This window comes from Episyrphus balteatus, chromosome 1 (assembly GCF_945859705.1).
Source record: "Episyrphus balteatus chromosome 1, idEpiBalt1.1, whole genome shotgun sequence".
Classification (NCBI taxonomy): Eukaryota; Metazoa; Arthropoda; class Insecta; order Diptera; family Syrphidae; genus Episyrphus; species Episyrphus balteatus.
In genome coordinates this window covers 14,466,596-14,483,055 of record NC_079134.1, presented here as the reverse complement: position 1 = coordinate 14,483,055, position 16,460 = coordinate 14,466,596, and the positions used below count along the sequence as shown (strand labels likewise).

The following is a 16,460-nucleotide window of genomic DNA, read 5'->3' as shown; positions in this document are numbered from 1 at the left end:
AGCATCGCAATGCAATTCTGTTTCCCGCATGGGATCATAAATTGCAAGTATTGGAGATGATACAAGTTTATTTTTTAAGAATTCAAAAGCTTTAGCACATTCTTCAGTCCATTTAAATTTTACATCTTTTTTTAATAAGTCTGTCAAAGGCTTAGCTATAAGTGAAAAACCAGGGACAAAACGTCGAAAATAAGAAAACAGACCATTACATCTTTGCAGTTCTTTTGTATTTTTAGGTACTGGATAAGTTTCTATTGCTGCTAGATGATTTTTATTAGGACGAATTCCATTTCTATTAATGTTATACCCAAGGTATTCAATTTCGTTGTAGGCGAACCTGCACTTTTTCATATTTAATTGTAAGCCAGCCTCTCTTAATAATTTTAATACTTCAGTGAGAATTTCAATGTGCTTTTTCATATCATTCGTTGCAATAGAAATATCATCTAGATAAACAACAATTAGACCTTTATCTATTAGTGGTTTTAATGATAAATAAATATAGCGTTGAAAAACAGCAGGTGAATTTTTGAGACCGAAAGGCATATACACATATTCGTACTGTCCAAATGGAGTAACAAAAGCTGTGTATTTAATGGATTCCTCGGAAATTTTTATGTGATGGAACCCATCTTTTAAATCCAGGGTCGTGAAAATGCTCTTGTTAGCAAAATACTCTAAACAATCATCAATTAATGGCAGAGGAAAATTATCTCTTGCCGTGTGTTTGTTCAAGGCCCGGTAATCAACGCACATTCGAATATCCCCATTTTTCTTTTTTACAAGAACAAGTGCCGACGCGTAGGGTGAATTGCTTTCTCTTATTATACCTTTTTCTAGAAGCAAGTCAACTTTATTTTGTACTTCAGTCCGTTCATGAAAAGAAAGTCGTCGTGGTCTACAGTATATTGGTACGTCTTTTGTCACAATTATCTTCATGCAGTAATCCGTTTTTTTAATATCTGATTCCAAATTCAAAAAATGTTCGGTAAGGGTAGTTTTAATTACATTCGAATATGAAGGATCTAAAAACTCATTTAAATTTATTTCATAATTTAGCTTATTACAGTTATTGACTGCACAAACCAATGTATCTAAATCAACAAAATAAGCCTTTTCTCTTTGTTTTTTAAATTTCGATTGATCAACAACTTCATAACCTTCTTCAGTTAGAGCTTTGCTATTTTTAATTTCAAAATTTAATTTTGGTTTACTTAAAATGTTATTTAATTGGGTTTTCCTGTTACAAACTTTTTGATTTGGATTTTTTAACAATTGAAAAGTTATAAGTGCACTCAGAGTATTTTTCGATAACACGATTAATTTATTTTTCTCTTCATTTTCTTTTAATTTTAGTAACAAATCATAATGGTAAATTCTTTTAAAACGACATAAGAAAATATTAAATTTAATCAAGGCATCTCGTCCAATTAACATAGGTATAACAGATTCGTTATCTGGAATAATATGAAATTCATGTGCTACAATTTGCTCACGAAATTTAACTTTACAATTTACTTTGCCAAACGTACTTAAATATTTGTTTCCCATTCCTCGGAACAGGGTTTCTTTTTGCTTTTCAAAAACAAATGGTACTAAAGACTTTCGTATAAAACTAATTGAACTTCCAGTATCAAAAAGAGAAAAACAAGAAATATCCTTAGTGCACCTATTTCTTATATCAATGAAAGCAACACTTACCATTTGATAAGCTTTTATTTTTTCTACACAATCATCCTCTCTGTTGCAAGTTTCTTGATCATAATAATCTTGGTTTTGTTTTCTTTCTTCTATACCAGCTGTTATATTCCTCTTCTTCGGACAGTTCTGATGAAAATGTCCCAATTCGTGACAGAAAAAACATGAATTTGTTGGACGTTTTGGCTTGGGACACTGACTATTGTAATGTCCATATTGTGAGCAATTAAAACAAAGTATCTTTTCCATTTTTGAACTTGAGAATTTGTTTGCATCCTGCTTTTTGATGAAAGGAGCAAGTGGTTTTACTTGTTTACTTGAAGCTACACGTCTTTTTTCATATCGATCCAGTAGAAGCTTGAATTGACTTAAGGATGTTGCACCCATTAATATTGCAACATTGTTACTGTTATCGTTCAATCCATCAATAATACACTCTATTAGGTCTGCTTCTGGTATATTGGCGTGTGAAGCAATTTCTTGCATTGCAATTGTATACCTCTTAACAGATTCAGTTGATTTCAATTTTCGTGATTTCAACTGTTGAAAAACTTCATTGATTGAGTATAAGCGACCAAATTCTTTTAATAAAACATTTTTAAGTTCGTTATATGTATGCGCTGTTGTTGTTCGTAGGAATAATTTTGCTGTTCCACTTAGCAATCTACGTACACTAACAAATTTGTCACGATCGTTACATTTGAACACAGCAAAAGCATCTTCGATATCTTCAAACCATTTCTTGATGTCATAAGTATCATCGCCATTAAAAGGGCTTACCATAGCTTCCAAAGCCATAAAATCAAACCCCTTGTTTTCTACAATTCTTAGTTCGTCTTGCAATTTTTTCAATTCTTTTCGTTTACGGAGTAATAGTAACTCCTTATCCACACGCTGGATTTCTTCGTCGAGTTCATAAACATTTTCTTGTCTTTGTAAATCTTCATCTTCATCTTCGAGGTTATCTTCGTCATTATTTCCTCTATGGGCCAATGAAAGATCATATATTGATCTTAATTCTGCCACAGTTGCATTTTCTTCAAATACAATATTTGCTTCGGTTAAAGCTTGAATTAAATCTCTTCTTTGAATATAGGGCATCTTTTAAGTTCGTATCCCACTTCTGAGATTATAATGTCAGGAATAATAAATGCAAATAATTATTCTATACGTTGATTTATTCAAAACAACAATATTGTTTGAAATTCATTATCAGAATAAATATATTTTTTAATATTTTATAAACATTATTTCCAAAAACTATTTCTATTTAAGTTTGATAAAGTATTTTCTCAATATATATAATACAGTGAATAACTAATTAAATATATATGTACATAAGGGCTATGGCTATTACACTCCCGACTTTTTTTTGTTTTTTTTTGCCGACCAGTGTAATTTGTTAATAATTTGTTTTTAATAAAAAAAATAAAACCTGAAAAATTGACTCTTTTAAGCTTTCAAGACCTTCTTAAGACTTTTTATAGAAGTTTAATTTGTAAAATGTTCTTTTTCTCCCGTGTGATATTTTCTTCGATTATGAGGTTGACGTTATATTTTGAACTTTTTTTTTCTTTTTTTTTCAATGCATTTCCATTTCAAATTTGGGTAATTTTTTTTTTTTTTAAAATACAAGCATTTTTAAATTTTCAACTGACTTCGTTCTCATATTTAAAACTGTTTGTTTTTTTTTTCTTTTTTTTTTTATAAAAAAATTGACAAAATGATTTCTGATAGATGAGTTTTCTTTTGAATTTTGTGTTTTTTGTGCAGTTTTTTTTAGTAGCTAAAGCAAATTTCTTACTTCAAAGCTCATCGAGTGAGTATAAAAAAGGTAGGTTGGCAAATTTATTTAGCTAATGAAAAAAACAGGACACACAAAAAAAGGGTTGTTCTCCGTGAATTCCATTCATTAGTCATATTCACATTACAAGCGGTTTTTTTTTTGTTTTAAATACGTCATCTCTATCCATTTTGTCATCCTTCAAACGATAAAGTCAAGTAGCAGAAGGTTCACCCATATACCACTGACTGTCTGCCTCTATACGTCTCCACAAGACCAGAATGTGTGACGAGCAAATGGAATGTTATAATTAATTTATTGTTCTTTTTGAAATATTTTAACGCAAACGCAATTATAATATCCCATCGTCACCGTTTCAAGTTTTTTGACTGATGATAAAAGATGTCCTTGCTACCGTGCATTTCTGTCATTGTTGTTATTGTACTGTACTTACATATAACATTCCATTTAATAGCCATTTTCGGATACTCCCTTTTGGGACATGTGTGTGTATAACATTTGGTTGATATGTTTATTAAAATTCTAAATAACAAAAGGGTTCTGTGATTTGATTAGCCAGCTTCACAGGACGAAGAAGAAAATTCATAACTCAAAGTAGACAGTATAGCTAAATCGAAAAGCATAAAAAGATGATGTCCTTGGGGAGTTCCGCTTTTTACCTAAAAATCATAAAGGAAAATTTGAACTCAACAAAACTATGAATGTTCTTTCATATTTTCATGTAAAAGGATATTTTATTTCTCCCATTTCAATATGATCCTTGAAAATTGGAAACAGAGAAAAAAGCACAAAACGAACAAAATCTTTTTAAATGCGGGGGGATTGGTTGGGAAATTGCCATTAAAAATTCACACCGTGAAATTGTTCGGTTAAACATTTGTTCAAAGTCACTTTGTTGCCTTTGATAGAACTATAGAGGGTTTGGGGGGGGGTTCTTGGAACTCAGAGGAAGAACACTTCAAATAATAATCACAATATCTACTCTTGTTATTAGAAGTCCTCCTCCATAAGGACTCATCAAATGTGTGTGATGGGGACGTAGAAAATAACAACAACAACCAAACGATATGACGACTTGACGAGATATGCAAGTTGGAAGGGTGAGTTTTGAAATTTGCCATAAAACCCAGCAGAGTACGAGTAAAACTATACGAAACTTTTCCAAAAAATTATTAATAATTCAATCGATGATTATTTTGATGGTTGCTCAGCGCTTTGTTGTTCATTTCTCGCAAAAAGGAGTGTGCGAGTCCTTGTTTTTCCGTTTGCCATTTTGTCTGTTAAACCTTCTCTAAAGCTTTCAGCATAGTCAACAACACACATTGTTGCTTTTATAATATTATGTGTGATGGTAAAAAAAAGACAGAGAATTAGCCACGGGTGGTTGGTTAATGATTACGGTTTGTGAATTTAACAACCAGGTAACATGTGTGTGGAAATTACATTTTAATGTTTTAAAGGAATATGAATTTATGTAGGAATTTGAAGGAACCATAGCAAGCTACAAAAAATACATGACAACAAACTTTCAGATACAGGACTTATAAACAATGTGATGAAATGAACATTGTTGGAAGTTCCCTGAAAGTCTGAAGTTTTGTTGAATGAGTTAAGCGAATCGAATATAGTCGTTTTAGAACCACTTTAAGAAATGTTTAAGAAGAAAAAGAGGTTGTCTGTAAAGCCGGTTTACGGACGATGATTTTACGTGATAACGTCGTAAGAAAACAAATTGTGTGCTTTTAAAATGAGTCAATTGAAGCGATTATTTATTTCAAACAATCATAATTTACAAAAAAAAAAAAAAAAAGCTAAAAAAAATTACCTTTTTTCTTTTCTCATTATATTAATTTTTTTATTTTAAAAGCTTACAAAAAAAATTATACCATTAAAAAGCCAAATATTTCTTCTAAATAATAAAACCATTTTTAAATTTTTACAATGCGCAAAAAGTATTAAAATAATTTATTAAAAATAATCTTTTCTTATGAAAAAAGTGAAAAAATCATTTCCATCACCCAAAAATTCATTTTTTTGATAAAGAACCTATAATAAATTTTAAACCACCTGAAAGCTTATTGCTTCAGATCAAAATATATTATATCGATCATGTCTATTAGGCATCTACAAAAAGAGCTAGAATTTTTTGAACTCGATCAATTATCATGAAAAAAAGCAAAAAACACATATAATTTTATGTTCTCACGCTATTGAATCATTTTTTTTAGACAACCTATAAAATTAATTAATTTCACCTTTCATATAACGTTTCAATCTTATTTCTGCGATGCTTAGAAAAAAATTTAGAATTTTTTTAAGCCAACCATGTCGAAATTCCAAACTGATATTACGGTACTTGCCACACTGGTGGCTGTTCATGATCAGCAGATCTCCACAGGTGTTTTGAGGTATTTCGCAAGTTTTTTAATTTATCATTGTGTAGCCTGTAGTGAATGTATAGTTATGTGTGATATACCTAATGAAAGGTAACATCATCAGGATGCTCAATAAAGTTAAATCAAATTTGTATTTGCTTTAGATCAAAAGACAGAACTTGTTGAATAATAAAACTTTATTTTACAGTTATCTCAAAATTGTGACTACAAAATTGATAAAAATTTTGCACAGATAAAATCCTGTCTATTATCTATCTACAATATAAATTTCATTTATTTATCTGATGAAGAAAAAAAGATCACAACAAAAACATTACTGTTAAAAAAGGAGCCACGTTCTCCTATGTTTAAATTATGCTGGCACAAAAAGTACTGAGATGTAAAAGTGTACCAAGTTCTAAAGTTTGGGTTCAAATTCGTATCAATAAAATCTTGATTGTTCTCTTGACAATTTTTCTTTTAATTACCGATTTTTAAAGTTATTTCAAAAATTGCCAAGTAAACAATCAAAATTCTATTGATACGAATTTGAACCCAAACTTTAGAACTTGGTACACTTTTACATCTCAGTACTTTTTGTGCCAGCATAATTTAAACATAGGAGAACGTGGCTCCTTTTTTAACAGTAATGTTTTTGTTGTGATTTCACTACTTTTTGCAAGGTATGGCTGTAGAATTGAAAATCTCTATGTTTGATGAAAATTCAGTGAAAATGGGCGGTTGCCACGCCCCCTATCTGAAATTCTCAAACTTTAAACTACCATCTCTACCATTCTACCAAATTTCAAGATTCTACGATAATCAGAAATGCTATATTATATTTAATGAAAATTCAGCGGAAATGGGCGGATGCCACGCCCCCTGTCTGAAATTCTCAAATTTTAAATTGATTCCTTTGTATAAACTACCAGCTCTACCATTCTACCAAATTTCAAGATTCTACGATAATCAGAAGTGCTCTATAATATGTGATGAAAATTCAGCGGAAATGGGCGGTTGCCACGCCCCCTGGCTGAAATTGTCAAATTTTAATTTTTTTCCTTTGTATAAACTACCAGCTCTACCATTCTTCCAAATTTCAAGACTCTACGATAATCAGAAGTGCTCCATAATATTTGATGATAATTCAGCGGAAATGGGTGGATGCCACGCCCCCTGAATTGAAAATCTCAAATTTTCGATTTTTCCCTTTGTATACACAGTGTAAAATTTCAAGTTTCTACGTTAACGGGAAGTTCTCCATAATTTTGATGATCTGTCAGTGAGTGAGTGAGTGAGTCAGTCAGTCAGTCAGTTACGGTTTTTGCGATTTTTGAAGACCTATATCTCAGAAACTACTCATCGTAAAAGGCTGAAATTTTGTGAGGAGTTTGGTTTTGACAAGCTCAATAAATGTAGCGAATTTGAAATTTCTTTTTTGGTTTAGTTAAACCACCTAGAATTTATAAGGTGACAAAGTTAAAAAAAATTTATTGTTTTCGTCATTTGCCCAGCCATTTACCGGTTTTTGGCCCCCACTCTAAATTTTGGGTGTGTTACGGAGTTTTTAAACACGGTTTCGTAATCAGTGTAACTAGCTCTACAAAACGGGATAGGTCTCCGACTGCGTATATTTTTAAACCTTGTTTTTGTCACAAAGTGTAATAGAAGAATGTAGATACAATTAGAGATATGTATGTGTTTCAAATAGAATTGAAAGAATGTAGAAATAGTTTTAAAACAATCGATCAATGTTTTAGTAAAACAAAGCAACTGAATTCTCCTAAGTGTATCTATTAAGTGTATTAAGACAATTTTATTAATAACTGGCTACTGACGGAAAAACTTTTTTTTTCCTCTCCCATCAGAACTCTCAAACTGAATTGCATATCTACTTAAGCCTTGAACCGTCATTAATAATTCCTTCAACACCCGACAGCAGCAAAAAAAAAAAGAATGGAAACCCAAATGTCACTTTATAGACAAAAAAAAAAAAACTCTCTCTAGTGTGAATGTGAAATCGATAAATTTTTTTTGTTTGCAACATCTTTCACAGACCAAAAGTCCTTAAAGTCATTCGAGCCTTCTTTGGCAACAACAAAAAAATCCAACAAACCAAAAAAAAAAACCTACTCACTTCCTTCTTCTTCGCCAAGGATATGATTAATGACCCATTGGTTGAATTTATGACATTGGCGCATAAAAACACAGAACACAAAAAAATATAAAAATGAGTTCTATATATACCGTTATTTCATGTGATCCCCCAAGAAAAATAAAAAAAAAATGTGATGAAAATAGAAAAAAAAAAAACTCAACCATTTTTATCTGACTTTCTAGAGTGGATATAAAGAGGATAGGTATCGCAACTGAGTCTCCACTTCATCCATTACGATTTCGAACTGTCATCAAAATGATTGTCATCCCAAAAAAGTTGGATAATTAACTTTTTCTCACTTTGTCAATATATTTTTCTACATTAGATTCCTTCTAATGACATTTCAAAAAATATAACATTTGAAACGCATGGGTTTTTTTTTCAGGTAAGGGGTATAACAAATGTCATTTGTCATCAATGTGCCTATATCAACTCCTATGTAGAACTTCTCTAGAGATATCCCGTAGTGTATAGATATTAACTTAATGTCAAAACAATTCAATTTGACACTTGTTTATATTTTCTTTCATATCAAGAAGTGTTTTCACATTGTCATTATGCGGGGGTGTGTTTTGAGTTCGAGTTCAGAAAAATATGATTTGTGTGATCGAGATTCAATGATATTTCCCCCGAGAGAAAACTAAACGCAGTAAGCATTTTAAAACAATTTCAAGATTGTATTTACCTCGAGAACAAAAATGTTATAAAAAGGTCTCTTAGAGTCATTTATTGTAATGTCAAAATACATACATATATAAAAAAGAAAAATGTTATCCAAAAATATTAACCCTCAAGTCAAGTTATTACAAGGGTGGATATGTCAATAATAATATCAATCAGTGGCACATTCTATGTAGAATTTGAAGGAAACACAACGAAAAAAATGTGTTTTGTTTTGTTTTATGTCATCAGAGGCAGAGAAAACGACAAGTGACATCGTGCCACATTGCAATCCACAGAATCCTTGTTTCCTTGTAACGTGTAATTTATCTTGTTTTACAAAACGAATGGATTTAAGGTTTAAGTTATATAAACCTTAAGTGATGTTTTAAGAACGTGATGACAGACCGGGTGTATTATGCCCTGGTGGGTGGTAGATTGGAAATATGATAAATTTCATTCTCATTTAGAGTTTTATGAGCAAAATATAAATTTTGTTATTTTGTGATTTATTTATTTCAATTGATATGATGACATGGCTGCCTATATTAAAGAAATCAGCATCACATTTTACATCAAGATAATATGGTATTTCAATTTTCATTCTAAAGCAGCTATACTCTTACCGCTAAAGTTATATTTTGAAATAAAAACTGAAGTAGTATCTGATGAGGTTGATTTTACTACCAACCTTATTAGTCTCCTAAAAAACGGAAGCAGTGCCATTTGTTAACCTAAAGCAAACTAAAGATAAACCAATCTACCTACATTTAGATTATAGACTTATACTTACTGGGGCACCCTTAAAGTTTTAAGGAATTTTTAAACACCTCGAGAAAGCACGACATATCCTGTGAACAATTCCAGCTAATTCAGTTAAATCTCTCGAACTACTTTATACAAATAAAAATATAATTTTAAAATTATTCGTTGTTGACATTGTGTCGGTGTTTCTCAGGACTCTGCACTTGGTCCAATTCTGTTACATTTGTTTGTATCAAATCTACAAAATTTCGAAGTCTGTTGGTGGGAGAGTGAAGGTGAGTAGGCAACAAATATTCAGCTTAAAGCGAAACATTTAATATTTCATGAAAAATGTTTAAAAATTTGTATATGTAAATAAAAAAACTCTAGGTATAGTATTTTAAATTAACGGCTTCAACATTTTCGAATTTTTTTTTTGTCTAAAACTTCCTTGTCATTAAAGCTATGTATAAAACAAAAAGTGTGTTGTTTCTTAAGTTCTTACTGTAGAAATTATAACCAGCTCAATTCTAAACAAGAAGAAATTTGTTTATTTCTGTTTAATAAAAATTAGAAGAATAAAAATATTTAAAACATAATATTCAAAGTAGTATGCAAAGTATACTTTTCTAAAATTCAATTTGAGAAAATGGTTTCTAAAAACACAGTGTGTAAATGTATTTCCAACACTCCTCCTCATTTACTCAACTAGACCACATCTTTCACGAAGCATCTTGTGTTTTCCAGCTGCCAATGGTTTTGTAAGTAAATCAGCAAGCATTGATTCTGTTGGACAATATTTGCGTAGCACGTTTTGTTTCTTGTTAGGTTCTATTCGAAAAATTGTTCTTCTTGTATCAATTTCAAGCAGCTTTGGTTGTCTTCGTATATAGTCGTTGGACCACTGATATTATGCTGCATTTCTATCAACAAACGTCTAATCCATGATGCTTCTTGACACGCCTCTGATAATGCAATTAACTCGGCTTCAGTAGACGAAAGTGCTACGCAAGTTTGTTTACGACATGACCAGCTCACTACACCACCGTTTAGCTTAAATAAGTAGCCACTGTTGGCTTTTCGGTTGACTCTATCCTCGGCCCAATTCGCATCCGCATAACCGTGAAAAAGACGATCTTTGTTGTTTTCGGTTTCACTCAGTAACAACTTTACCTTTGATGTGCCCTTGAGATATTTAACTATCCGTTTGAGCTCATTCCAATCGTTTTGTTTGGGTTGACTGACCTTCTGTGCCAAAATCGAAACGCTTGTAGATATGTCAGGTCTTGTGTTCACTGAAACATATAGAAGGTAATTTGCTGGATATAGCTTTCTTTATCTTTGTCAATTTTTAACCCCAAAATATTCCTAATGTTACCCAAATTCTTCATTATAAACTTAGCTGATAGTATCTTCTCCGTTGAATGAATGAAGTGTTTTGATTTGCTCGCCACGATGATATCATCAACATAAATTAGAATGAAGCACCACTCACCATTCTCCTCCTTCGAATAGAAACAAGGATCAACATTGCTTTGAAGAAACTGAGCAGCTATGAGAACTATATGTATTGCCTCGTTCCAAGCTCTTGCTGCTTGTTTCAGCCCATAGATGATTTTATTCAACAAACACACCAACTGTTCCTTTCCTTCGACTTCAAAACCTGGTGGCACGCCTAATGCTTACATCTTGTGAAATCACATCTATTTCTTGCTGTTCTAGAACTGGAGCTTCGTGTTGGTGAGAAGTACTTTGTTCAACATCTTGTTCTATAGTGTCAGGAGGAACATCGCTTGGTTTGAAATTAAAAACCGTTTCAAACCAACCGCCAAAATATGTGGGGGACACATATTTTGGCTCACATATTTCGTCGAATTTGCAACCGGAAAAAAAAATGAATTAAGTGGGCCCTATTTTTATGACCTTCGTTGAAAGAAGCATTATTTTAAGGTGTATACTGTATACATAACTGTGAAGGCAGTGTTATTAAGTGCAAAGCTATTTCCTTATACAAAACTTTTGATCTGCAATTTCTAACACAGTTTTTTGTTACTATTGGAGGCGAGTTTCTTTTCATGTTTTGAAAAGTGGTAATTTTTGCGAAGTTTTGTTGTCCTCAAATGTTTACCACTTCTGACAACCCGTTTTGCCGTCGTTAAACTGCATTTTATACCGGTTTTCAGCTTAATTTTTAGCGCGAAGTCATGCTGTTCTGATCATTGCACATCTATCGGCCCATGTTGTAACTGAGTTACATCGACTTTTAATGTTGTTTCTATACCCTTGCATATTGCGCATATAACTGCTTACTAAATTTTAATTTGTGTTTGTTTTTGTCTCAATGCAATGTTGTTGTCGGCCTAATTCAAAGACTTCTTTTATTTTCCCCATTTTTTCCGCGCCTAAAGATTTTTCACAACCCGTTTTCATCCTTACAGGTTATACACAATCAGATTTATTGACAGACACAATTTTGAGTCCAAAAGACCCATGCAACTTATGATTTATCAACATTTTTGCTTTTGAACCTATTCAGATGAGCCAAAAAATATGCTTGATTTTATGACTAGATTTGGTCTAGCTACAGTGTGAGAAGAACGGTAGGCCGCAAGACAATTTTTTTCTCCTAAACTAAGCGCATAAAGATGTTCTCTTGTTACATTTATAAAAAAGATGTGTCATATCATTAAATACCAAGACAGGCCAAAACACCTTTGGAGTCCAAAGCGTCATTTTTCCCTTTTTCTTTCGCGCTCAGAACTTTTTTGTACAGATTTTGAATGAAACTCACTAAAAAAATACTCCTTGATGCTTAATCTTCCAAATTTAATCAAATCAGTGCAATAGATCTCGCCAAACTAACTAATTTAAGGTGTGCGTCTAATCATGTGAGCCAAAAAAAGTGCCCTTTTTTTTACATTAGAGACAAGAAGGAGTAAAAAGTACCGTTAACTTCCACTCACCCACTATTTCTTTTTGCTTTTCTATTTAGAACTAAATAACCAATCTAACGAATACAATTTTTTTGGTTATTCTTGTACACACCTACAAAAAAATGAAATTTATGTAAAAGAAAATTGGTGCGTCTAATCATGTGAATGGCACTGTAAGTTGATTCAGCTTTCAAACCAAATGGCAATGCTACTATTAGAGGAGCACAGTAATTATGATTTGCAAATGGAATAGTTGGAGCATTTAAGACAACCGAATCAGAGTGTTCAATAACAAGCTTTGATCCATAAGCAGTGGAATCAAGTAATGGAGTATTAACGCCTAGTGGAACAACAATTCCTTGACATTCTATGAAAACTAAAAACAAAACTACGGCAGAAACAAAGAACTGCATGTTAACCTTGTTGTTAGTTTAAAATGAGAAATATGTAAATAAAATGGTTACAAACCTTCATTTTTATTTATTCTTGTTTTATACAATTTAGAATGGTCTTAACTATTTGATAAGTGAGCTATAATGTATTCAAATTAGGCACCATAGTCTTTTTATAGTTCTTGGTCAATAATCAACTTTCCAATAAACTAAACTAGGTGTAACTAGAGTTCAGACGAGCGATGTTAGAAGACAAAAATTGACCTCACTTTAAAATGTCACAAAAAAAAACACAATCAAAGTAATTAAATGTACCTATAATTCAATGATGTTTAACAAGGTGTGCATATCAACTTTTAAACTTATTTTTAGAATAGGCATGCGACACAAATCTAACCTGTTCCATCATTATTAATACGAATATCAAAATAAACAATTGATCGATGCAACTATATAAGCGTATCTTAACTTCACTTGAAAACATCAGTGTCTAGTGACCACTCTAATTGTAAAGATCGTCTTGAAAAAAAAAAAAACAAGAAAAATAAAAGCATGAAGGTAGGTCTTTAATTGTAAAATTCTTATAAGATTAATACATTTATTAATATTTTTTTGTTTCCTTAAAGATCTTCATTTTAGCTATTGTTCTATGTGCTTTGTGAATGACATCAAATGCAAGTGTAGTTCCACTGGCTGCTGTGCGTTTTTCTCCACTATTGTATTCCGCTGTCGCTTATGGACCTGGCATTGTTCCTGTTAATGCTCCTTCCGCTTTATCATCTGGAACTCATGTCTACAATGCTCCTCTAATTGTGCCAGTTGGTTTGAAGACTGAAGCAACCTACACCGCAAAAACTCTTGGTTCTGAACATGTGGCATCACTTCCAGGACACTTAAACTCAGCTTCTTCAATCAACTTGGAACAAGCACCAGGATCCAAGGATTCTAGCTCTCTTCCACCATCAGTAGCCATCCATGGATCACCAATTCCAGCAGCACTTCCTCTTAGCATTTCTCCACTTTTTATTCAAGCACCACTTCTTGTACCAACAGAAGCTAAATATGTTGCCAAGAATCTTGGAGTTGAGCATGTGGCTCCACTTCCAGGTCACACTCTTTCAGCTACTTCTTTGAATTTGCAACCAGCACCAGGATCAAAATAAATGTTGAAGAAAATCCCTGATTCAATAACAAAACAAGAATAATATCAAAAACAACAAGACTTAACATCTTCAATAAACCCAAGCTTTGGCATTATACGAACATTGTTTTAAATTTTAGACACGATTTTTTTTCGTTCAGGATTCAAAGGAGATGGGGCAAAATTATATGGGACCTGGGCCATGAGCGTACATTAATGAGACTAGTCTCAAAATGAAGCTTTTTTTTTCAAATCGTAAGTCAGGGTCTTGAGATGCAAGGCTCCAAAGTTCGTTCTTATAACCCTTACTTGTCCCTTTTACATGCAAATATCATGATGAAAATCGATTCATGTTCGAAATTAATGGCATTTATTTTCAAATTAAATATGCTTGCGATCGACACGTACACATGTGTAGTTATAAAACTGTTTTAATTTTGTAGAATGCGATTAGAACCGGTTTAGAAGCTTGTTTATCTGACCAAATTATGTCATGTGGGGAAAACCAATCGGTTAATACACATTTCAAAAAACTTTGTAGATCACTTATAGAAAAGGAACGAATAAGATGTTGTTATTGTAAAGAACAATTTTATTAGAACATTGGTTTATTGTATTTAATAACGTTTTAATTAATTTCAAAGAACTTATAAGTTTATTATAGTTTCAAAAAGCTCCAAGAAATATATTTTAAACTAAAACTGGGACAAGAGTGGATTTATCGAAAATCTTCTTTAGTATGTATTTTGTAATCTAGTTTATGTAAACAAGTGAGTGTAGCCCAGAGTTCATCACAAGTAATTATAGTTTTTGTGTCTCTCTAACATAATTTGGTCAAATAAACAAGCTTCTAATCCGCATTCTAAAAAATTCAAACAGTTTTATAACTATACCTGTGTGTTGATTGCAAGCATATTTAAATTGAAAATAAATAAATATTTTGAACAAAAATCGATTTTTTTAAATAACATTTTACTTTTCTTTATTTGTTCGCCGTTTCTTTGTTTTGTGTAATATGTATTTTATATTGTTTAAAAGGCATTAAAACAACCTTTCATTTGAAATCAAAAACATCAATATACCACTTGTAGTTCTCATGATATTTGCATATAAAAGGGATAAGTAAGGGTTATCAGAACGAACTTTGGTAGCCCTGTATCTCAAGACCCTGACTTACGATTTGAAAAAAAATTCAAAGATTGAATATACTAACCTTCAGCTTCATTTTGAGACTAGTCTCATTAATGTACGCTCATGGCCCAAAAACGCCCCATCTCCTTTTCTGTTAAGTTGAGTTTTTTTTTTAATCAAAATCGAAGCGTACTTTTTTGAAGTTGAAACATTAACATTATGATTTCCCAGCCGGGCGCCATTTTAGTAATTTTTCATAAAATTAATAATTTTCAGTCTTGGTTTTGAATCTTATTGTCTGGAATGCTTGATAAACATTTTGTTTCAATATATTAATTAAGCCTTGGGAAAGGCTTCAAAATGACGAATCAAAGAAAAACATTAATTGCTATGCAAAAGTTTAGGATTTGTTTCGATATCTGATAGCTTATTTAGCCTTTTCCCTCAAAAAAGTTCCAACTTCTTCATCTTATATTGAAATAATAACACATTTCTCAAGCACACAAATAATTGAATTTCTGTCAAAAACAACATTTTCCATTAAAAACTTAATCGTCACTTGAATTCAATTTCTCATAATAATAATGATATCGGCGATTCTATACATTTTCCATCGTCTCTGAGTGAAATGCTACTACAGCATGATGCTGTTATGTATTTTCAATTCAAAATTGTGATGAAAAAGGGTGAAAGAACCAGCCAGGTTGATTTTGTCGTTTCGAAGTCGTTGTAGGTTATTTCATATTCGTTATAACTCGGATGTTGATATGATGAAATTTTGATGAATTATTACTGATTTTGACACAACTAATTAATACTCGCGCAGTGTAGACGTCTCCACAGCTTTTACTCCGTGGGTATATGTATTTCTACCTAACCTTTTACCTGGTCCGGTTTGGAGTTCTGTTATAGAAAAGGCATATCCTGCTGCTCATTTTGTTGTCTTTGCAAAGCTGCCTGCTTTTTGTTCAAGCCCCCTTTTAGAAATTCGGTCTTTAATCGTTTTTCATTATGTGCCGATGAGTCTCTGATGATGATGGTGTCTTCAACAAATAATAACACCAAACTGTTCCCCTTTTCGAGTTGGCAGATGATCCTTTTGCTTTTGCATCAATTGAAAATTGATTCTCTATCCACTAGCAGCCAGTATTTTAATTTGCCTTCGTCATGCGGTGCTAGGCGGCGCGACGACGACGACGGCGAGTCCTATTCCTCCCCCTCTCTTCACTTCACCCAATACCAAACTCACAAATGTGTTTGTCTTAATCTTTGATTTGTTTTTCCAATGTAAACGACAGGGATTAATTTAGATAAATGATTCGAGATGCGCCGCCAAGAGGAGTGATGTCTGTGATGAGATGAGAAAAGGACTCTCGTCATAGTCCTTTTATTCGTCAGTGATGTTATGTGTGTATATGCCAAGG

General features: G+C 32.2%; 2 protein-coding genes across 2 annotated transcripts; one reads left to right on the top strand and one right to left on the bottom strand.

Annotated features, from left to right (window-relative positions):
* Nucleotides 1–10,270: 10,270 nt before the first annotated feature.
* LOC129907212 (uncharacterized) lies at nt 10,271–12,846 on the bottom strand. Its single transcript, XM_055983309.1, has 3 exons — nt 12,841–12,846; nt 12,569–12,791; nt 10,271–10,734 (listed from the first exon to the last, which is right to left on the bottom strand). Exons 1-3 carry the CDS (start codon nt 12,844–12,846, stop codon nt 10,271–10,273), a joined length of 693 nt encoding a protein of 230 aa, XP_055839284.1.
* A 309-nt stretch (nt 12,847–13,155) lies between these two features.
* On the top strand, nt 13,156–14,036 carry LOC129907157 (uncharacterized). Its single transcript, XM_055983233.1, has 2 exons — nt 13,156–13,322; nt 13,391–14,036. The coding sequence occupies exon 2, from the start codon at nt 13,427–13,429 to the stop codon at nt 13,925–13,927; it is 501 nt and encodes a 166-aa protein (XP_055839208.1). The 5' UTR covers nt 13,156–13,322; nt 13,391–13,426; the 3' UTR covers nt 13,928–14,036.
* Nucleotides 14,037–16,460: the final 2,424 nt, after the last annotated feature.